Consider the following 19,524-nt stretch of genomic DNA (forward strand, 5'->3'; position numbering starts at 1 on the left):
GGGGAGGTGGGGGGGTGCCAGCTACTAACGGCAGCACAAGGCCAGCCGTGATTGGCTCGTCAGCAGCGTCCTCAGCAGACCGGGCCGAGAGGTTTCAGGAGCTGCTGCTGTTGTTCTCTCAGCAAATGGAGGCGACGTCTCGGCCGCTGCGTCACAAATTAATTAGTAAAGACGAAGAAGTGGTTCAGGAGTGTCATCAGGAGTCCTACCTGTGTTAGAGAGGTAGCTGTAGACCTGAGGAGGAAGACAGGAACAGACTGTAGTGGTGGTGGCCAGAGCACCATGATGCAGTAGATACAGGGAGATGACAGCAGCAGGTATAATCTGCTAACAGGAAGCTGATTACATGATAATGTGGCCAATTAAACCCGACTGATGCTCCAGAATATACACGACTTTTTGGCCAAATTCAGTGCTGGTCCAGGTGTTTTTGATGTCGTGGTGAATGAAAGCAACCATGTTGTCTGCAGGTGAAGTTATGCACGTCTAGAAAAAAAACACTCACGCTCTATACTGATAGCTAGCTCATCAAACTGTCCACATAACTAATAAACAAGGTCTTTCAGACTTCTTAAACACATACATTTGGGCCGTTTGTGATGATCATATATCTGCACCAGTTCATGATATAATAAAGTGTGTTTTCCTCCTGGTGTTCACGCAGCAGCGCTGGGGAAGGATTCCTGTGGTCACAACTCTTTCAACAGACAACGGAAAACTCTCAGCTTCCTGTTGCACACGTTGGAATGTGTTGTTGTCCATCGGTTTTATAAGATGATTTGGAGAGGTTTAAATAAATAGTGCTACGTTAGCTATGGAGCTGTAATGGCAGAGGCCATCAGGACTAAAGATGAGACCCCAAAGCTCAGTGACTGCACATACACTGTAGGATTCTGTCAGCGCCCAACGACATCTGCATGTACGAACAGTCTGAAGAAGGAATAGATGAGACGGTGGGTCTTTAGCAGTTTGCTGAGGGTGCTTCTGCTTTGTCATTTCCTCGTCCAGCGACTTGTGTTCTGCTGCAGCGTCTTTGCTTCAGCGCTCTGTCATGCTGAAGTCAGTCATGTGACCAAGCTGATGTGCAGTAAGACTTGTTGTCTTCACACAAGTCTTCTTTGCTGCTATGCACAGAGGTATCAGACATGTGTTAGTACAGAGATCCAGCCTGTTACTGCCCTGCTGTGTTAATTGCTTGGTTATTTATTGATCCCTGTTGAATCTCGGGTTTATGCTGCACCGATTCTAAAAAAGAAGTTCTGGAACACAGGGATGTCTGGACTTCTGGGCTTTTTCTGGTTTAGAAAGATGGATGGACTTTTGTTCAAGAAACATGAACGACTGGGACGTGATGAAACCGGCTGAACTTTAACGTGTTCATTGTTGTTTCAAAACAGGAGGTGTAGTGCAGTCCTCCAGTAGGGGGAAGGGGGTTCTGAAGCCTTTCAAACCATCCAACAGGTAGTCGCAATACTAGCACCTTTAACCCTTTCAACACTATAGCCTGCTATATTGGTCTTCCGCTTTAACCCCATATTCGCCACTAACCGTTAGCAGCATTTGCTAAGACTCCGCCCCCCCCCCAGTCTACGAACCTTACCCCCCGGTACGCTGTAGAGGACTCCTGGTGAGGACTCTGGCATATAGACATAGATACCTGATAATTCAAGCCAAAGTTAGTGTTGAAAGGGTTAAGGTACATGGGAGAACGTGTTTGGTGTTTGCGCTACATGCATCTACAGGTCCTGATGGTTGAAGTTTGAGTCGGTCCTGCTAACCCTTCTATCTTCTCTTGTCACATCCAGGATGGAGCGGATGTCCGAGGAGGCGCTGAGGCTCAACCTGCTAAAGAGAGGCCTGGAGTCACCCAGCGAGAGAGAAGAGACGTTGGCCAAGCGGTTAAAAATGGAGGGCCACGAGGCCATGGAGCGCCTCAAAATGCTGGCGCTGCTCAAACGTAAGGACCTTGCTGACCTGGCGGCCCTCGAGGTTGCAGGGAACCTGGGAGACGGGAAGGGCCCCAGCGCCAGCACCCTCCACCACCAGAGCCTAATGGGCGCCGCCTATGAGGAGAAGCTGAACGGGAGCTTGAGGCTCGGCGGCCACAGCAGCCACGTGGGACCAAGCAAGAACGGGAAGGAGAACATCCTGGACGAGCCGGTGGACATGAGCGCTGGGAGAAGATGGTGAGAATAAAGTGTTTACATAGCTGCCAGTAAAGAGTTCATCTGTGGAGCTGCTGTTCTTACAGCAGACGTTTTGACTTCTCATAGTAGTTATTACTAGAAACCTTACCAGTGACCCAGTCGGCTGAGACAGTGTGCCAGCATGAGCAACTACCAGGAGGTGAAGCTGAATTTAGGCTTCGTGTATTTAATTATTCCCAGCGAAGGGATATTGATTAACTCAGCAGCTGATCTGAAAGCCTTCCCCTCTGCCTACAGCAGAAACCAACCTGTGGGTTCACCTTTTATCACAGTGAAAGTCTGCACATCGGTCTTCTCAGTGGCACATCATTAACCTGCTCTGAGGTGTCTCACAACACGCTGGTTGGGGTTCTGTGGCTGTGATGTGAGCAGCTGAGACAGCTCTGGTGTTTCCCTGACCTTGAAATTAATCTTTAGACATATTTTACTTTAGATGATTTTCAGTGCCTCTGTTTGCAGGAGTTGTTGATCACAAGTAACAGCCGATCGACACTGAAAGCTCCCGTTAACGGACGAGCACCGAGCAGAGCCGCTCCAGTGGATTAGCCGAGGTGAAGGACCAGAAACTGCTGAGGCTGCAATAAACACTGCAACCCTGCTCAGATATCTCCAGTTTCTCACTGCGCTGAAAACACCAGGATAATGGACTCATTGGGGTCGGTGCAGCGTGAACTTATTTTCCTGATGGCGGCAGGCTGAGGCAGGCGCTAACAGGAGGACCAGTACCAGGTCTGCTCTGACAGACAACCTGCAGAAACTGAACCAGAAGCTCAGAACGTCATCGGCTAAGCTAAGAGTCTGGAAAACAATAACAAAGGATGCTTTAAGATGTGGGCCTTAGTGAGCAACGAAAATAAGAGATATAAATCGTGATAGATTAACAAAACAGCATGAGAAGGGCAGACAAACTGATCGGCCTCAGTCGTCGATGTGACGTAAACAGATTCAGATTAATTTTATTGTCATCGCAGCGACTACAACGGAAAGTAAGGTGCAGCCTTTCAGTGCAACAAAATATAAAAACTTTGTAAACAGCTATATACGACATAATATAAAAAATTCTCTATATAAAAATGAAATTAAATAATAAGCTCGAGCACAGCGGTAGTGGCAGCTGCATATTAACAGTATTTTGCACTTATTATGATAAAGAGGCATTTATGGCTCTGACAGCAGTTAGAAAGGAGCTGTGTTTCAGTCCATTAGTCCTGGTTCTGATGCCCAACGGCAGCAGCTCGAACAGGAAGTGGCCCGGGTGGTAAGAGTCCTTCAGGATGGTGTTGCATCTATGCGTGCCGCCATCTTGATTCAAAGGGGGAGAGCAAAGGGTCATGAGTGGGAGTCGAACTCAGGGGAACTATAGCCCCTGTTCATGGGTCACCTGCTCAGCCAGGTGAGCTATAGGGGCTACAGCGGCGTCCTAGCATCATGAAACACTGTGATGTCAGCACTCCTGTTTTTATTGCATATATTCACTGTTCTGTATTGATGAGTCATGAATGACAGGTTCTCTGCTGTTACATGCTGTTAATGTAGAACATTTTTTGTATATAGACTGGTTGCCTGTCCAGGTGAACCTGCCTTCACCCTGAGTCAGCTGGGATAGGCTCCAGCCCTCCTAGTGAGGTTTAAGGTGTAGAGATGATGGATGGGTTTCTTGTATATCGGTTCCAAATACTGTTTATCAGTCTTTCTTGATGACCAATAATCAGTATTGATACCAGCCCTAACCAAACTGTATCAGTCTATATTAGTTTGTATTTAGTGTGAAGCTGTACAGCACAGTGAATGATGATGCTGTTCTGGGATTGTAACTGTGCAGTCTGTGGAGCTTTTAGACCTTTACTGGTGTTGAATGATGGAAAAGTCTTCACACAATTCAAAGTTATTTCCTCGTGTGAGTTTATCTGTTGATGCGACAGCATGCAGTTCAGCTGGAGCTGAGTTGAAGTAGTACAGAAACATCAGCAGGTCCCAGAGAGATGAAAGGAACCTGACAGAAACGTGAGCAGGGCGGTTGTTCATCCAAATGGGAGGCCACCACGTTGGGATGCCGGCAGATACAGTAGTGCACGTCTGAAATGTGCTTCACTACAGACAGGCAGACGTTCAAGCATAAGTGTACGTTTAAGTTATAATACATTTAAGATTATACAGTAAGAAAGCTGATAGGCTGAACATCAAGACTGATGCTCCACGTGGCCTGAGTTGTTATAGAGTCAAACTGATGATGTTTTAATATCAAGAGGAAGAATTTATCCCCATATAACACTGGATGTAGTGTTCAGAGCCTTCGGTTAGGTCTCCACCCAGAGTTCAGTTGCATCAGGTGCAGCTTTGATTACGATTGTTTCTGATTTCTCTACAACTAGCATCATGGAGAAAGACCCACACACGGTCTGTGAAACCAGAAAGTACGCCATGAAAGCTGAGCAGCCTTCTGTAGACCTGCTCAGTCCAACCCTGTGGAGGCACTGATGTGGGTGAGGCTACAAAACCAGGAACTCAGTGGTTCCTGTAACCCAGCTACACCATCAGAGAGACAGAAGTCTGCAGGGAAGACTTATCCCTCTTCAGTCAACCAGCTCTCTGTGGTGGAGAGACCAAGCCAGCCACCCAGAGTAGAAGACAAGTATCCATTGAGACACCTGAGGATTGCTCAGGATGCACCTATCTACACTCTGAAGTCTGACTGGTGTTTATTCACTTCTTTCTTCCAGCAAAGACTGTGAGAACAGTTACAGTTACATATTGGGATACAAGCTTGATATAAGAACCAAAACCCAACGTATAAACACAACATATCCTCTGTGAAGATTCTCAGTCCTCCAGCTCATGGTTCTTCTCGTCGATTAATCGTATCAACTGGACTTGCTTGAGTTCCTTGAAGACGTTCCACCTCTCATCCAAAGGGGCTTCATCAGCACTGACTGAGTAGTTGGGAGTTCCAGATACTGATTTCCTGAAGGAGACATTAACACCTGAGTTTGGGTTTCAATTAGGGATTTGTTGCTCCTCCCCCTCGTTATGTGAGTCGTTAGTGCTCCCCCTGCACAGTGGGGTTCATTAGGGTTTGCTGTGTCTAGGTGTGGATGTGGGTTCATCTTCCACATGAAGAGGAGCAACAAACTCCCAACTAGTCAGTCAGAGCTGATGAAGCCTCTTGGATGAAGGTGGAACGTCTTCAAGGAACTCAAGCAGGTCCAGTTGATTAAACCACGAGAACAAAGCATCTTCTGAGCAAAATAAAGTACGAACACACACTGTGTTTGTTGCTGCTGCTCCTCCCTCCTACGTCTCATGGTGGCCTCTGGCTCAACATACTCTCCTTTCTTCTCATTAGCATGTGAACAGAGCATCCTGTAAACCAGTACATTATACCGGCTTGGCCAGTAGATGGCACCATAACAAAAGAAGCTGAGTTACACTGATGAAAGACCACTGTACTGCTACAAGGCAAACAATACTGAAAAAAAACTAAAATCATTCATATCTCCGAAACCTGACATTTTCCACAGCACAATATATGGAAATATTTCTCATATCGGGAACATTTTATTTTTGAGTCCTTACATAAGTGTGTGTGTGTAAGATCCATTTACCTGCACACAATAAACACCTGAATAGACAATACACTGCATGTACGAACACTCAGAAGGGAAGTGACACTAATAGAACAATTATCACTTCCTTAAAGGAAGTGATAGTTGATGGAGCGGACCACCCTCCTTAGGGCCCAGAAGTCCTGCTGGATGCTGCTGCCCATCCAGGTGGTGATGCTTCCAGCCAGAACATTCTCATGGTGCAGGTGTAGAAGCTCCTGAGCACCTTGAGAGGGAGCATAAAGTCCCTCAGGCATCAGAGGAGGTAGAGACGCTGTGGAGCCTTCTTCACCAGGGTGTTGATGTGACAGGACCACGTCAGGTCCTGGTGATGTTGACACCCTGAAGGCCTCCACTCGCTCCACCTCTGATCCTGAGTGGGTGGTATGCCCTCTGCTGCCTCTTGCTGTAGTCCACCATCAGCTCTTTGGTCTTGCTGACGTTCAGGAGGAGGCTGTTGTCTCTGCACCAGTCCTCCAGGTGGGTGATCTCCATCAGATAGTCCTCGTTGTTGTTGGAGGTCCTGCTTGGTCTGAGTGTAGCTGCTGCTGCTGGCAGATGGTTGAGCTGTTGAAGCTGTTACTGGATGAACCTGCCTCCATTAGATGACCATTAGCCTGAACGTAATGAAACCTGACTGTTCTGTTGTGGTAAAGAGGAACACCCTTATGAAGAGTTGGATCTACACAGTCTGTGCTGGAGCCTGCTGGTGTTGGGTGTTGGTGTTGGTGTTGGGTAACGTTGGGTAGATGCTGTTGGTGCAACCACAGTGAGTAGATCCATGTGTGGAGGTCAGTGTCAGACTATAGTGCAGCTTCCTCACATTACTGCTGTAACAAGGGTCACGTGATGTTCACTTCAGTGGACCGTTTTTTAATGCGATTGACGATGATGGAGCGTCTCAATAGTTCCCAAACGTTAGCAGCAACTACTAACCGTGTAGTGTAACACAGGAGACTGTTCATGGTGCACGCTCACCAGGTGAGATGCTTGAAGGATATCATTTATTGTTTGTAGTGCATCAGAATCTAATGAACATGTCTATTAAAGCATGTCAGTGCAGATTAGTAGATTTAAGGAGTGTTAACAGGTCACTGATGAGGCTTGGATGCTAGATAGTAACACATAGCGTTAGCTGCTACCTGGTTATCTTCATCTAATGTTCCTCAGAGCGTCATCATGCAGCCAATCATGGAGGAGATGGTAAACGAGGATGCAAACTTTACGTGCTGTTCATTAGAGATTTAACTAGAAACGTCCTTGCAGTAACTAAATGTATTGTAAATAGACAGAAAATACACAAACATGTGTTTTTGTTTGTGTAACAACATACAGTATATATAAATATATGTTGTCCTGTCAGGATGTGCTGTGTGTTGTTGCACCATTATAAAGAGCAGATTGTTGCACTTGCAAGAGAAATTTCTTCTTTTTTCATTCATAAAATCAGTATTTATAATGATAATTCTGAAATCGTGGCAAAGTTCATTGAGTAAAAAAACACTGATGTCCTTAGCTGTAAGCACATGTTGGTGTGTTTTTATATGATTTTTATAGTTTTACATTTATTTTTATATATTTTATTTATTATTGGTATTATTGTTGTTGTTGTTATTATTGTTATTATATTTTTTTTTTTTTACTGAATTCAGAAATTGAATACTAACTTCCAAAATTGGCATTTCTGTCTCTCCAAATTTACTAATTGCTCATTTAGAGCTTCGATGTGGCGTCTCCGTGCGTCATGTGACCATCAGCGTTATGGGTTCTGCTGTGGCGACTCTGTTGTGGGTTCTGGTTCTGTGGTGGATTTGCAGAGGCCCGTCTAGCTGCTGTATCGGTCTGCAGCCATGTGAGGGCAGCATCAGACATAAATGTGGGCTATTGTTGTTGATCCTTTTGCTTGGAGCCCTGACTGCAGGCAAGACAGAAGTCACAGTGAACAGAGTCTGGTCACATCAGCAGTCCTTATCAACACATGTATCGGTACCGCAAGGACTCTGGATCTGTTCCAGCTCAAACCAACCTGACGTGACCAGGGGCCAGTTGGCTTGTTAAAGACTTCAGACCAGTGTGTCTCTGGAGACTCTGCGCTGGTTAAATTCCCATAATCCCTCATTAACCATAACTCGGTCTTACAGTGACATGTAGGATCAGCAGCATGGCGTAGCTTCAACACAGAATTCAAACTGACAAAGCTCGATGTGTGCTCAGATCGACTGAGATTAGCCACATTAGACATTTCCGATGATCTCGTTGTTGGTTGTCGAGACCTCGACATGGTGTCGGTTTGGAGGCGAATAAACGTTCAGTAAATGTTAAATCCGTTAAATGAAGCATTTTCCATTACATTCAGAGTTGTGGTAATGCTGGTGTGTTGTCAGGTGCTCCTTTCCTTTTGCTATCACTTTGTTTCCCAACTCTTCCAAGCACCACTTCATGCATTTGCAATGATTATATTTTAGACCTCTTGTATCTTTGGAAACAATGGGATTAGCATTTACTTGTTGTGGTTTAAACATTGTTTTACTGCATGGCATGAGTGTGCAATGAGCTGGTCTTATGAAACTGAGAAAAGTGTCTTAAACTTCATGCAGACAGTTGGAGAACCTGTCCACTCTGCCTGAAGGTTGAACGTTTTAATGCTCAGGTGGAAACACTCTGATGATAAACGTTCACTCACAGTGTTGGTAATGCTGACGGGATCTTTTGTTTTTCTCGTTCTTCCATGAAGCGATGCTGAACATGACAGAAGAACTCCATCTCCAGATGTCATCATCCTGTCAGACAACGAGGCGTCCAGTCCCAGAACAACGCCCCGGCCCGAGGAGCGGGTGCACCAGGCCAACCTGGACATGTTCAAGGTAAAGACACAGAGGAACACGTTGCCTCTAACAGTCTGAAGAAATAAACTGAGTGTATAATAGTTGTAGACGTGACACCCGTCATTCCTGAAGAAAGTCTCCTTCATTGTTCTCATAGACAGTGTTCGGTGACTCTCGTCACTAACTTATCATATAAATCACCAGCCTGGAAGTCTTCGTCCTACATGAGGCACATGTGCAGGGAGAATTCCTGTTTGTTCATTTGCACTATGAGACCCTCAGGTGGCTCTGAAGCAGGGATCTCCAGCTCCAGTCCTCGTGAGCTCCTGTCCAGCAGGCTCTAGATGTCTCCGTACTGCAGCACACCTGACTCGCCTTAATGGATCTCCAGCAGCTTGTTGTCAAGTTCTAAACAAGTCTGTTAATGATCCATTAATGTGAGTCAGGTGTGCTGCAGTAACGGCTGAAACCTGCAGGACAGCAGCTCATTAGGACCGGAGCTGGAGATCCCTGGTCTAAAGCCATGTACACAAGCTCATCAACTTTGTGCAGATTGGTACAAAGGCCATTTATCTCTTCTGCATCATGTGCCAGTAGACATCAGCCAGGGCATTGTTACCTGATTGTTGTGGTTGTGTTTTGGGCTGACTTTCACCTCAGCACTGAACGCTTCCTGTACTGACAGACTGGAGCTGCTGCTGCTTGCATGCTGCTCACGCTGCACTTTCTTTGTAGACGTGGTGCGAGTCCTTTATTCTAAAGTCTATTTAAGCAGGCTGTTGACCTAAAAGATGCACACTGATGTATCTGTATGGACATCAAGTCTCACTGTAGTCTTATGTGTTCCAGGGGAAGACGGGAGTGGAGCGGCAGCAGATGATCAAAGCTCTGAAAGAAGAGCTGCGTCTGGAGGAGGCTCGCCTTGTGCTGCTCAAGAAGCTCCGGCAGAGTCAGATGCAGAAGGAGAACGTGGTGCAGAAGGTCAGTGCTGCTCATAGACCCTCAGTCAGGGGTCCGGAGTCCAGCGCTGGGCTGCCTTTGCATCTGCCTCATGAATGTATTTAAGTTCATTGAATCCAGTCGTGTAGTTTGTGCAGTTTTGAAGTACTTTAACGTAGTATTTCTACTTCATCCCTCTATTCTACTAAAACTCTGCGTTTATCTGACGGCATTAGTCATGATGCAGATTGTTAATATACAATATCATCAACCTACAGATTATGTTAGTTTTATTTATTTTGTGGCTAGCACTAAAAGGTCCTGGGTTCAGATCTGGGTCTGGGCTCTTTAAATGTTCCCCTGTGCCTCTGTGGGTTTTTACTGGGTTTCTCAGTGTGAGTGTACGCTGTAGCCCTGTGATGGACTGGCAGCCCGTCCAGGAACCTGTTTGCTGTCGTTGACCCAAGTCAGCAGGGACAGACTCCAGACATGGGGTGTCAGGAAGGCCAGTGAAAACAACGAGCGCTTGTCTGGGTCGCCTCGTGACATCCTGACAAAACAACTAGTGTGTCATGATGTTCTGCCTTCTCCTGCAAAGTCTGAGGCCGTGTATAATGTCATTAGTAGGACCAGAGAACCAGTAGATCAAGTTATAACAGTAGACTGCAGTGTAGATGAAATAGAGATCAGATCCTCAGGAAAAACCCCATTTGATATCGTTTATAGCATCAGCTGAGCCAGAATGTTAGTCCTCAAAAAATAGCTGGTATTAAACTGGCTGAACACGTAAAACCACTGGTGTGCTTTTTTTTTCAAGTATTTTATTTATTTTTTTATTGTGATCAAGTTGTAACTACTGTGATATAATTTAAAAGATCATTAAATGTGAAGTAAAACCTCATCTGTAGAGCAATGTTGGTTCCAGATGCAGCTCAGCGGTTCTGTTGGACTTTAAACGTTGTGTTGGTGTCTGTGCAGGTTCCGGTGGTCCAGAACGCCGTGTCCTCTGCGCAGCCTCCACCCATCCACAGCTCTCCGGGCCTGGGGAAGCTGCCCGTGAGGCCGGGCCTACACAACCCCGAGCCCCAGAACCTCCGCACTGCACAGGTCTGTGTGTGTTGTTTTACATGAGACAGAACGGACCGTTTAAATGTTAAAACGCTGCGGTGTTCCCTCTCATTTCCATGTTTTGCATTGTTTTGGATTTTCTGCGTTTCACTTTATAACTTTGGAAGGTCTTCTGATGTGAAGAGCCCTGAGATGACTTGTGTTGCTATATAAGCTCAATTTTACAGAATTTGATTAAAATGAAATTCTGAATCCCCAGAGGACTACTTCATGTAGAAGTCCTTGTTAAAGCATGGCTCGGGGAATGAACTCTTGTTTTGATTTTGTCTTGGGTGCTACCTTAAAGTCCATTCAGAAGGATCTCTCAGAATTGGCTGTCAAAGCTCAGGTTCTGCAAAGGTGTGGACATTGTTTTGGTCGGTGACGTCCTCCAGCATTCTGTGGATGTGGAGAGACAGAAATGTGTGATTAGGGGTCAGGCTCAGGTTAAAGTTACTGACTTTAGGACTGGGTCGACGTAGATCATGGATGGATCAGTAGAAGGTCCATCCTCCTGGTGGAAGCCTTTGTTCTTGCATGAAGTAGCTCTGCTGGATGTGTGGATGTGGTGGTGTGTATCTCTGTGTAAGCCTTTGTGTGATGATCCGTTTACTCAGCGAGCAGCTGCTGCCCTCTGCTGGCCACGTCGTGTAAAATGTCTGAACGCTGCAGGAGACCTGAGGATATGAAGGGAGCACTTCTTTGCCCTGCACGCTCACTATGTCTAGTGTGAAATCATGAAGTGCTGAGGTGTGTTGATGATAAATGAACGTGGCTCAGCCGTGCATCCAGCTGCAACAAACCACACTGCTGGACATGGACATGATGGTGAATTTACACGTGAGAGTTGCTGGTGAGATGAATCAGTTGCCCCAGTGATGCAGAGGGTGAGGGGTGAGGGTTAGGGGCATTTCTACGCACCCACTCAGTGTAATTATAGGATTCGTCAGTCAATCATGGTCTGAGCTCACGTGTTGAACTCATGTTGTTGTTGTTGTTTTCAGAATAAGAGCTGTTATTCAGGATAATTGTATCCAGGATGAACAAAGTCGAGTCTACTTGGTTTTAAGAACAAATCAGCTGATTGAGTATTAACGAAGCCTGGTCATTTGTGTAGCCTCACAGGTGATATAAGACATGAAGATGAGTCGTCCTGTTTGTTTGTGCTTACTGTTACAGATGTTGTTACCAAGTAGGGATTCATTTCCTTCTCAGTTAATCGGTCGTCCGTGGCAGGCCGTCAAACCTGCCGTCTGGCGTTAAGCTTTAGCATGCTTCCTGTACAGGTACATAACAGTTAGCTCGCTTCATAGCTACTAAGGGAGAGGACTTCTGTACTGAAAGCAGAGCATTGAACTTCTATCCAACCACACAAAGTGTTTCCTACAGAAAACTGTTCTTTGAAGCTTTTCTGTTCCTGAAACCTTTTGTTTTTTCCGTCCTGTAGGGTCACACAGTCATCCGTTCAGCAGCCAATGCAAACCTGCCACCCATGCTGATGTCCCAGCGAGTTATCGCCCCCAACCCTGCCCAGCTGCAGGGCCAGAGAGTCTCCTCCAAACCTGGGATGTCTCGCTCCAGCAGCTTGGCCAACGCTGTTGGCTACCAGCAGGTATGGATTCATACAGAACCGAGCCAACTGGTCCGAGCTGGGCTCTGCGTTCATTCATGTCAGACACTGTGCTGATGGAGGTGGGGGGCTGGTACTGGGAATGTGTGTGTGATAGCTAGAAAAGTAAATATGAAGGACTGAACAAGTTGTTGCAGCGCAGTGATTGAGAGTGTGTGTCTTTCTGCAGGCCAGCCAGCAGGTGGCAGCGTCCCAGCGCTCAGGCTCCAGTGCCATGTACATGAACCTGGCCCACATGCAGGCGGCGGCGGCAGCAGGCGGGGTGGCCGGCAGCCTAGGTGGAACTTCGGCCGTCAGCCCGTCCACCATGTCTGGCTCGGCCAGCGGAGGGGTGGGCTCCATGGCCGACCAGGCCAGCAGCCAGGCAGCAGCCAAGCTGGCCCTGAGGAAGCAGCTAGAAAAAACCTTGCTGGAAATCCCTCCCCCCAAACCTCCGGCTCCACTCCTCCACTTCCTGCCCTCCGCCGCCAACAGCGAGTTCATCTACATGGTGGGCCTGGAGGAGGTGGTGCAGAGCGTGCTGGACAGTCAGGGTAAGCATCTGGCCCTCAGGCTGAACTCACAACCTGTGTGATGTGCCTGACACATAAAGTAAGTGTCCAAAAGTGATCAATTTAATCCGTATTACTTCAGTTACTGCAGTTTTTTCAAAGTAAAAGATGGTTTCACTTCATTCAGTTGTGGTCTCTGTTGATGTCTGAGTCTTGCTTTTGTAGTTTGGTAGAGAAGTGATGGGACGTCTGTATGAGAAATTCAGCGCTTTAAACTGACTCCAAACAACCTCTCACCTGAGCCTCGTGTTGTTGCTGTTGGCTAAAGCAGAGTATCCTCTGCAGGTAAACTCAGAGGGACGCTGGCCCGCATGGAGCCGTTCTTCTGCGCCCAATGCCGAACCGACTTCACTCCCCACTGGAAGCAGGAGAAAAGTGGGCGAATCCTGTGTGAGCAGTGCATGACATCCAATCAGAAGAAGGCTCTGAAGGCAGAGCACACCAACAGGCTGAAGAACGCCTTCGTAAAGGCCCTGCAGCAGGAGCAGGTCAGCACCACTCTGTCGTCTTTGTTAGTCTCCTACAATAATGTTTTATTTTTTTTATTCCTATGTTTTTTATTTTGATATCAACACACAGCGACATCCCAACATAGTGAATGTTCACCATCATCTCACCATCCAGCTGTGTACCCTATGAAGTGTAAATATTAAGGTGTCCAGGTTCTGTTTGTTCCTTCACTCTGTCACCATCAGAGTGAAGGATTGCTAAAGAGAAGCAGTGAGTCCTTTAAAGTGGCTAAAGATGCCATCAGAGCGCTGCTGGCTGTAGCTCTGATCTTCTGCTGTTAGCTGGTGTAGACCTGGGGCGCCAGATGAACACGGCACAGTTATACACCTGCAGACATGCTGCTTTTAATCTGTGGAGTCACTTAGAAGAACCACCCTGTGCTCCTCTGGGTCCTGACGAGTGGGTCCAGTTAGAACCGGTGCCATTTTTGTTTAACTGCCAGTACTGAACAAACACACCTGGTGTCTGGATGTGTGGAAGGTTTTTTTTTTTTTTTGGACAACTGCAGCTTTCAAACCACCACTGGCCACATGAGAAGGTAGGATGTAAGTCTATGAAATGACTAATCCATGCGAGTGTCTGACTGTGAGTGTATCCCCATGTCAGGAGATCGAGCAGAGGCTGCAGCAGCAGGCCGCCCTCTCCCCCAGCTCGGCCTCCACCGGCCCCAACGCCTCCAAGACCGACAACATGATCCGACATCATGCCCTCCGCCAGGTACGCTGCAGCCCGACCCCTAACAGCGGGCCAACATTTAAATTTCTGAGTTTTTGGAAGCATTAACAGCTAAAAATAAAAACACATTTACACTAATTTGTGCTCTGTGTATCGATGATGATGATGATGATGATGATGAAGTGACTGATGTCTCTGCTGTCGTCAGGCTCCCCAGCCCCAGGCCTCCTTGCAGCGAGGTCTGTCCAACTCTGCACGAGGCGTCCTCTCCAACTTCGCCCAGGCCTCCCAGCTATCAGTGGCCAGCAGCCTCATGGGAATGACTAGTGCCAAGCACTGTGGCAGCGGTGGAGGCAGCAGCAGCAGTAGCAGCAACAGACTGCAGCATGACAGCCGTCGTCAGATCTACAACATCCCAGGTACCTTCTGTGCTATATACACCAGGGATGGGGATCCTATCAGGTGTTGTTTGTCAGTGACGATGAACACTGCCAGCCAGTCAGCGTTGGTCAAACAGCTCATTTCCAGCTGCTGTCAGACTCTACATTAGCCATTAAAACAACAAAACAACAGCATGAAAAACTTGTTCAGAAGAACACAAACTACTGCAGGATTAAAGCTTAAAGGAGGCAGCATGCAGAGGGTAACGTGCACAATGTACACGGTTGATAGCGGACAATATGCATCTGCAGCAGGCAGCTGAAGAGTGATGACATGAAAACCTTTATATCAGATGACAGCCTTGACTTAATCCAAGTCACTTAATGTTGGTCCAATACCAAGTCTGACCTGATTCTTATATTTACCTCCTCAAATACTGAAGGTCTGGTTTGAAATGTTACGTTTATAACTTATTATTTCCACACTTCCATACTTAATATTTCTATAATACTAAGAACAGCCTAACTGGAAGGACACAGATGTTCCAGCAACACAGTAAACATCATTCATTTTGTTCATTTTATTAAGCTTTTCATAATTGACAATCATGAGCTCCTGCATCCCCCCGTGTTTTACAAACTGGGTTATTTTCAATATTTGTCATCAAATAGGAAACACAGGACAGACTGCATGTCTAGACATACCGCAGCGTCAGTCAGTCGGACCACCGCTAAAACATCTCAATAACTATTAGATCGACTGCTCAGATGGCGTACACACACACACACACACACACACACACACACACACACACATGTTCCCCAGAAGACCAATCCTGCTGACCAGTGAGATAGACGTTCGTGGTTAAAGTGTTTTAGCTGCCAGGACCCTGCTGGACGGGTCACCAGCTCATCACAGAGATCCTCACCGAGATGAACTGTGATAAGTAATCATGTATAATACATCAGTTCATATCCAAATATTTACTGAACTACTGACATTCCTGTCAGCCTCAGCTGTACAGTGTTTAGCTTAATATCAATCAGCAAATGCTAGCATGCTAACACACTCCACTAAGAGGTTGAACTCTGGACTGACAGCTGACTCTCGTTATGTCCTGCTGGGAAGGTCAATGTCGTTATTGGATAAACAATTATGTTTTAAAGTCAAGATTAGTCTGAACAAGAACACAAGTAACATGTCTATATTGGCTTGGCAGACAGAACCAGCACCACCGTGGTGGTTTAGTGACTCGTAGACACTCAGGTCCAGACAGATAGTGTGAATGTTTAGCAGAGTTCAGTTCTCTGGAGGCTAGAAGGTGCTATTCAGACTATCTGTCTGTGATTTGATGGACCTGAAGTATCTACCTGAGGGCAGTGGGTCAAACAGATGGTGTCCAGGATGGGATTGGTCCTTAAGAATGTTTGCTGCTCTACTGAGGCAGTGAAAGCTGAATAAGTCCTCTAAAGAAGGCAGTGAGCAGCTGATGATCCACTGGACGGTGTTGATAATCTTCTGGAGGTTCTCCTGTCCACCGCTGAGCAGCTGGTGAACCACAATGATCCAGTATGCGAGCACGCTCTCAACAGAGCAGCAGTAAAAGGACACGAGCAGCTTCTCCTGCAGCTTGTTTTTGCTGAGGATCTTCAGGAAGTGGAGTCACTGCTGTGCCCTCTTCACTGCTGCTGTGGTGTTGGTAGTCCAGGATGTAGGTACCCAGGAAGCTGAAGGCAGGGACCTTCTCCACACTGTCCCAGCTGATGGTTGGTAGATCAGGGTCTGCTTGGTTTGTCTAAGTCTAGAATGTTCCCTTTAGTTTTTGTGGAGCTCCGGACCAGATTGTTGTCTAAGGACCAGCCTCAGCCGGTGTGAGGGCTACCGGACGGTTCAGCCCACTCAGTCCATGATGGATTTTTTTGGCAGTGGGGTAATTGTTTAAGACATCAGGCAGGGTGGGACAGAGGCAGGCTGAAGACCATAGGAGGCTAATCTGCACATGCAATTGGTAACCTTACTGTACCACCAGCAGGGCAAGCAGCTTCCCTCTACTTCATGTTGCTGCACAGTGAGGCTGTCTGAGGCTGGTGAACATGTGGTGTCTACTGCTGCTGTTTTCACCTCAAAGCAGACAAAGAATCAGTTAAGCTCCTCTCTCAGTGGAGGCCCTGTCACACCTGCAGGGGGTTGTTGTCGGTGAAGTGGTTCTCCATCTTCCTCCTGCCTGCTGCTACAGCGTCCTGATGCCTCTCTTCAGGTTCCAGCAGCTCTGTTACCAGACTGAAGGTTGTGTTACAGTCCTTGGGTTCCTTTTCCATCCAGAGCTTCTGATTGGGCGACATCTGGATGTGTTTGCTGACAGTGACGTTGTCAACACAGCTTTTCCTCTGAGGGGGTGTATGCTGGGTTAGGAGTGTGGACCAGTGGTCTGACTGGTCTCAGTGTGGAAGTGGTGCTGATTTAAAGCCTTTCTTGATGTTAGAATCAGCTTTATCCAGTGTTTTCCCACTAACAGCTGATGTGAAGCTCAGATTTGGGGAGAACTGTCTTTAGATCTGCATGGTTTAAATCCTCAGCTATGATATGAGCTGCTTCTGGATGTGGGCTCTGGTGAGAGGTGATGGTGCCGTGCACGTAGCCTAGAGCTATGCTAGCATTAGCATCTGGTGGAATGTAAACAGCTGTGATCATAACAACAGTATACTCACATGGAAGCTAAATGGGCCTCATGAAACTGTCTGGTTCTCCAGAACATAAGAACCGTGGCTGTATGTGATTCTGGTGTTTTGGTGAATCAGTGCACCAGTTGTTGTGGACATAAATGCACAAGTGGTCTCCTTTGCACTTCCTGGAGTCTCTGTTTCTGCCATGCACCTGCTGCCTCCATGACAACGCCGGGGAGTGGGTGGAGCCAAGTCTCCGTTATCAGCAGCAGTCCTGCAGGTGTTTGTAGTTTGAGTTCTAGTTTGTCCCTCTTGTTGGTGATGGATCTGGTGTTGGTGAGGAAGATGCTCGGTAGCGATGGCTCGTGTGGTTGTTTCCTTCTTTACGTTTAGAGTTGTGCTACATGGGTTTTTCTATGGACCAAATCAGCAATTTCCCTGAGGTTTCCACCAAAGGGATCAATAAAGTTCTATTCTATTCTAAATACCATTTTGTCTTTATTAGGTAGATAACCCTGGATTTTTGCAGATACATAAGATTATGTAAAGGTTATCAAGATGACACGTTAAAACTGAAAGTGGTGGGCAGTTCAGAGAAGAAGAAAACATCTTCTTAATAATAAAGAACAGTTTTCTCTGCAGTGAACAGTATCAGGTACCAGCCAGTGAATAGAAACTCAACAGACTGAAGTGACCTGTTGACCTTATCTTATTGTCTTACTGTGTGTGTTCTGTCCCCACAGGGTTAAATATTGCCTATCTGAACCCAGCAGCAGTTGGAGCCCACAAGAGCTCCAGCTTAGCAGACCGGCAGAGAGAGTACCTGTTGGACATGATCCCACCTCGATCCATATCGCAGTCCATCACTGGACAGAAATGAATCCTGCCCACCCCTCAAGGCCCTCTGAAGCCTCCCCCCATCTGCCTACCTACCCCATACTGAAGCACTCCCAGATCAACCAGTACCCCCACCCCACCCACCCCCATCGCATGCAGTGCCTGTCCGTGTGCCTACCTTAAACCAACCCATGAAACCCACCAAGTTGGACAAAGACACTTATCTGTCAGTGCATCTCAGATGTTTCTTATTATAGTAAAGCCTTCTTTGTCAGCGTTGTTTAACGATTATAATTCCCTTTATTATTGCTGGTGGTAGCACTATTATACATGCAACTACCATTTTTGCTTCAGTTACTATTACTCATTATGCTTTTTTCTGTTGTAGGTGTTTGGTTCCTTTGTTCAGATTCTCTGCTGCCTATCCTGTAATGTGGGTAGTGACAGTAAATCATTGTAGGGTCACTTTAGGCCACAATCATATAGGATTTTTTTCTCCACTTAACTCTAAAGCTTAGATGTGACTATTGATAGTAACGAGATCAACAGGGTGCATTCTGGTTGCTATGCAACATAAAACCTAACGACTTCGAAGCTTTGTAAAAAGTGTTAGCTCACTAAATTGGAAGGAACAAAGTGGAAATATTGAACAAAAACAGACAATGCTAAGCTCTGCTCGCTCTTGAAAAGAGGATAAAGAGCCCATTCTAAAAATGGAAGTGTAACAGGAGGTGTGTATGAGAGCAGAGCACCAGCGGTGGTACCATCTCGTCCTAAGGACCTGTTTCAAGAGTTCTTTTCACACTGAGCTGCAGGTAGAATCTGGACGTATCCAGCCTGGAGTTCAGGGCAGCACCCTGCCACCAGCAGAGCTACACGACTGGAACCAACTGACCAAAGGTGCAGATATGTACACAAGAGAATCCTATGTGATCAAAGCTTGGAAAACCTTTTCTTTTGCTCGCCACCATTCCTCATAAAAAGGTTCTCATCAGTGTCTTCATTTCAAACGTCAGCTTCTCCTGTTACTGACCTGAACAGTTTCCACACGGGTGCACATGGGACATACTGTAGTTGTACTAATCAGGACTGACTGACTCAGCAGCGTCCCAACTGCCCCTTCGGCAGACCAGCAGTCAATACGGACTCCAGCCAGAGGAAGCTGACAGACCAGAGGATGCTGTCTGCCAACCAACCCAGTATTCAGGGGGATGATGGTCTCCACTCAGAGAGAAGCCAGCTGATGTTCCCTCCTGGTCCATACTGTTTCACTACCTGCCAATGACCCCTCCATGCTCCCCCCATATGGTTATTCAGTATGCACAGACTGAACCCTTTGTACCCAGCAGCTCCTCTTGGCGTCACGTGTTCTTTGAGAGAATGCATAGAACTCAAATCTGAAGGTGGAAGCACATTTGGTGCATTCAGACAACAGATTCTGTACCTAGAAACCTGGACCTCTGGGTTCCTGTTCTTTTTACATTTGGGTGTTTAGGTTGTTTTTTGATTGTTGTGCCACCCCCTCCCCACCCCCACACCCCCACCACCCCACCCCCAAGCCCCGCCCCCTACCCCGACTCCTCCTCCCTTTTTTTGG

At 46.8% G+C, this 19,524-nt stretch overlaps 1 protein-coding gene across 1 annotated transcript in view; it reads left to right on the forward strand.

Annotated features, from left to right (window-relative positions):
• The window catches only part of gatad2b (GATA zinc finger domain containing 2B), a 40,177-nt gene extending 21,247 nt beyond the window's left edge, over positions 1 to 18,930 (forward strand). Inside the window, exons 2-11 of the mRNA XM_008281213.1 lie at positions 1,806 to 2,186; positions 8,544 to 8,673; positions 9,484 to 9,615; positions 10,552 to 10,680; positions 12,128 to 12,292; positions 12,480 to 12,843; positions 13,147 to 13,349; positions 13,978 to 14,088; positions 14,255 to 14,465; positions 17,834 to 18,930. Coding sequence (XP_008279435.1) covers positions 1,807 to 2,186; positions 8,544 to 8,673; positions 9,484 to 9,615; positions 10,552 to 10,680; positions 12,128 to 12,292; positions 12,480 to 12,843; positions 13,147 to 13,349; positions 13,978 to 14,088; positions 14,255 to 14,465; positions 17,834 to 17,970 — 1,962 coding nt within the window. The 5' untranslated portion in view covers position 1,806 and the 3' untranslated portion in view covers positions 17,971 to 18,930. The remainder of the gene's footprint in view (positions 1 to 1,805; positions 2,187 to 8,543; positions 8,674 to 9,483; positions 9,616 to 10,551; positions 10,681 to 12,127; positions 12,293 to 12,479; positions 12,844 to 13,146; positions 13,350 to 13,977; positions 14,089 to 14,254; positions 14,466 to 17,833) is intronic.
• Positions 18,931 to 19,524: the final 594 nt, after the last annotated feature.

This window comes from Stegastes partitus, unplaced genomic scaffold (genome assembly GCF_000690725.1).
Source record: "Stegastes partitus isolate 25-593 unplaced genomic scaffold, Stegastes_partitus-1.0.2 Scaffold6, whole genome shotgun sequence".
NCBI classification, from domain to species: Eukaryota; Metazoa; Chordata; class Actinopteri; family Pomacentridae; genus Stegastes; species Stegastes partitus.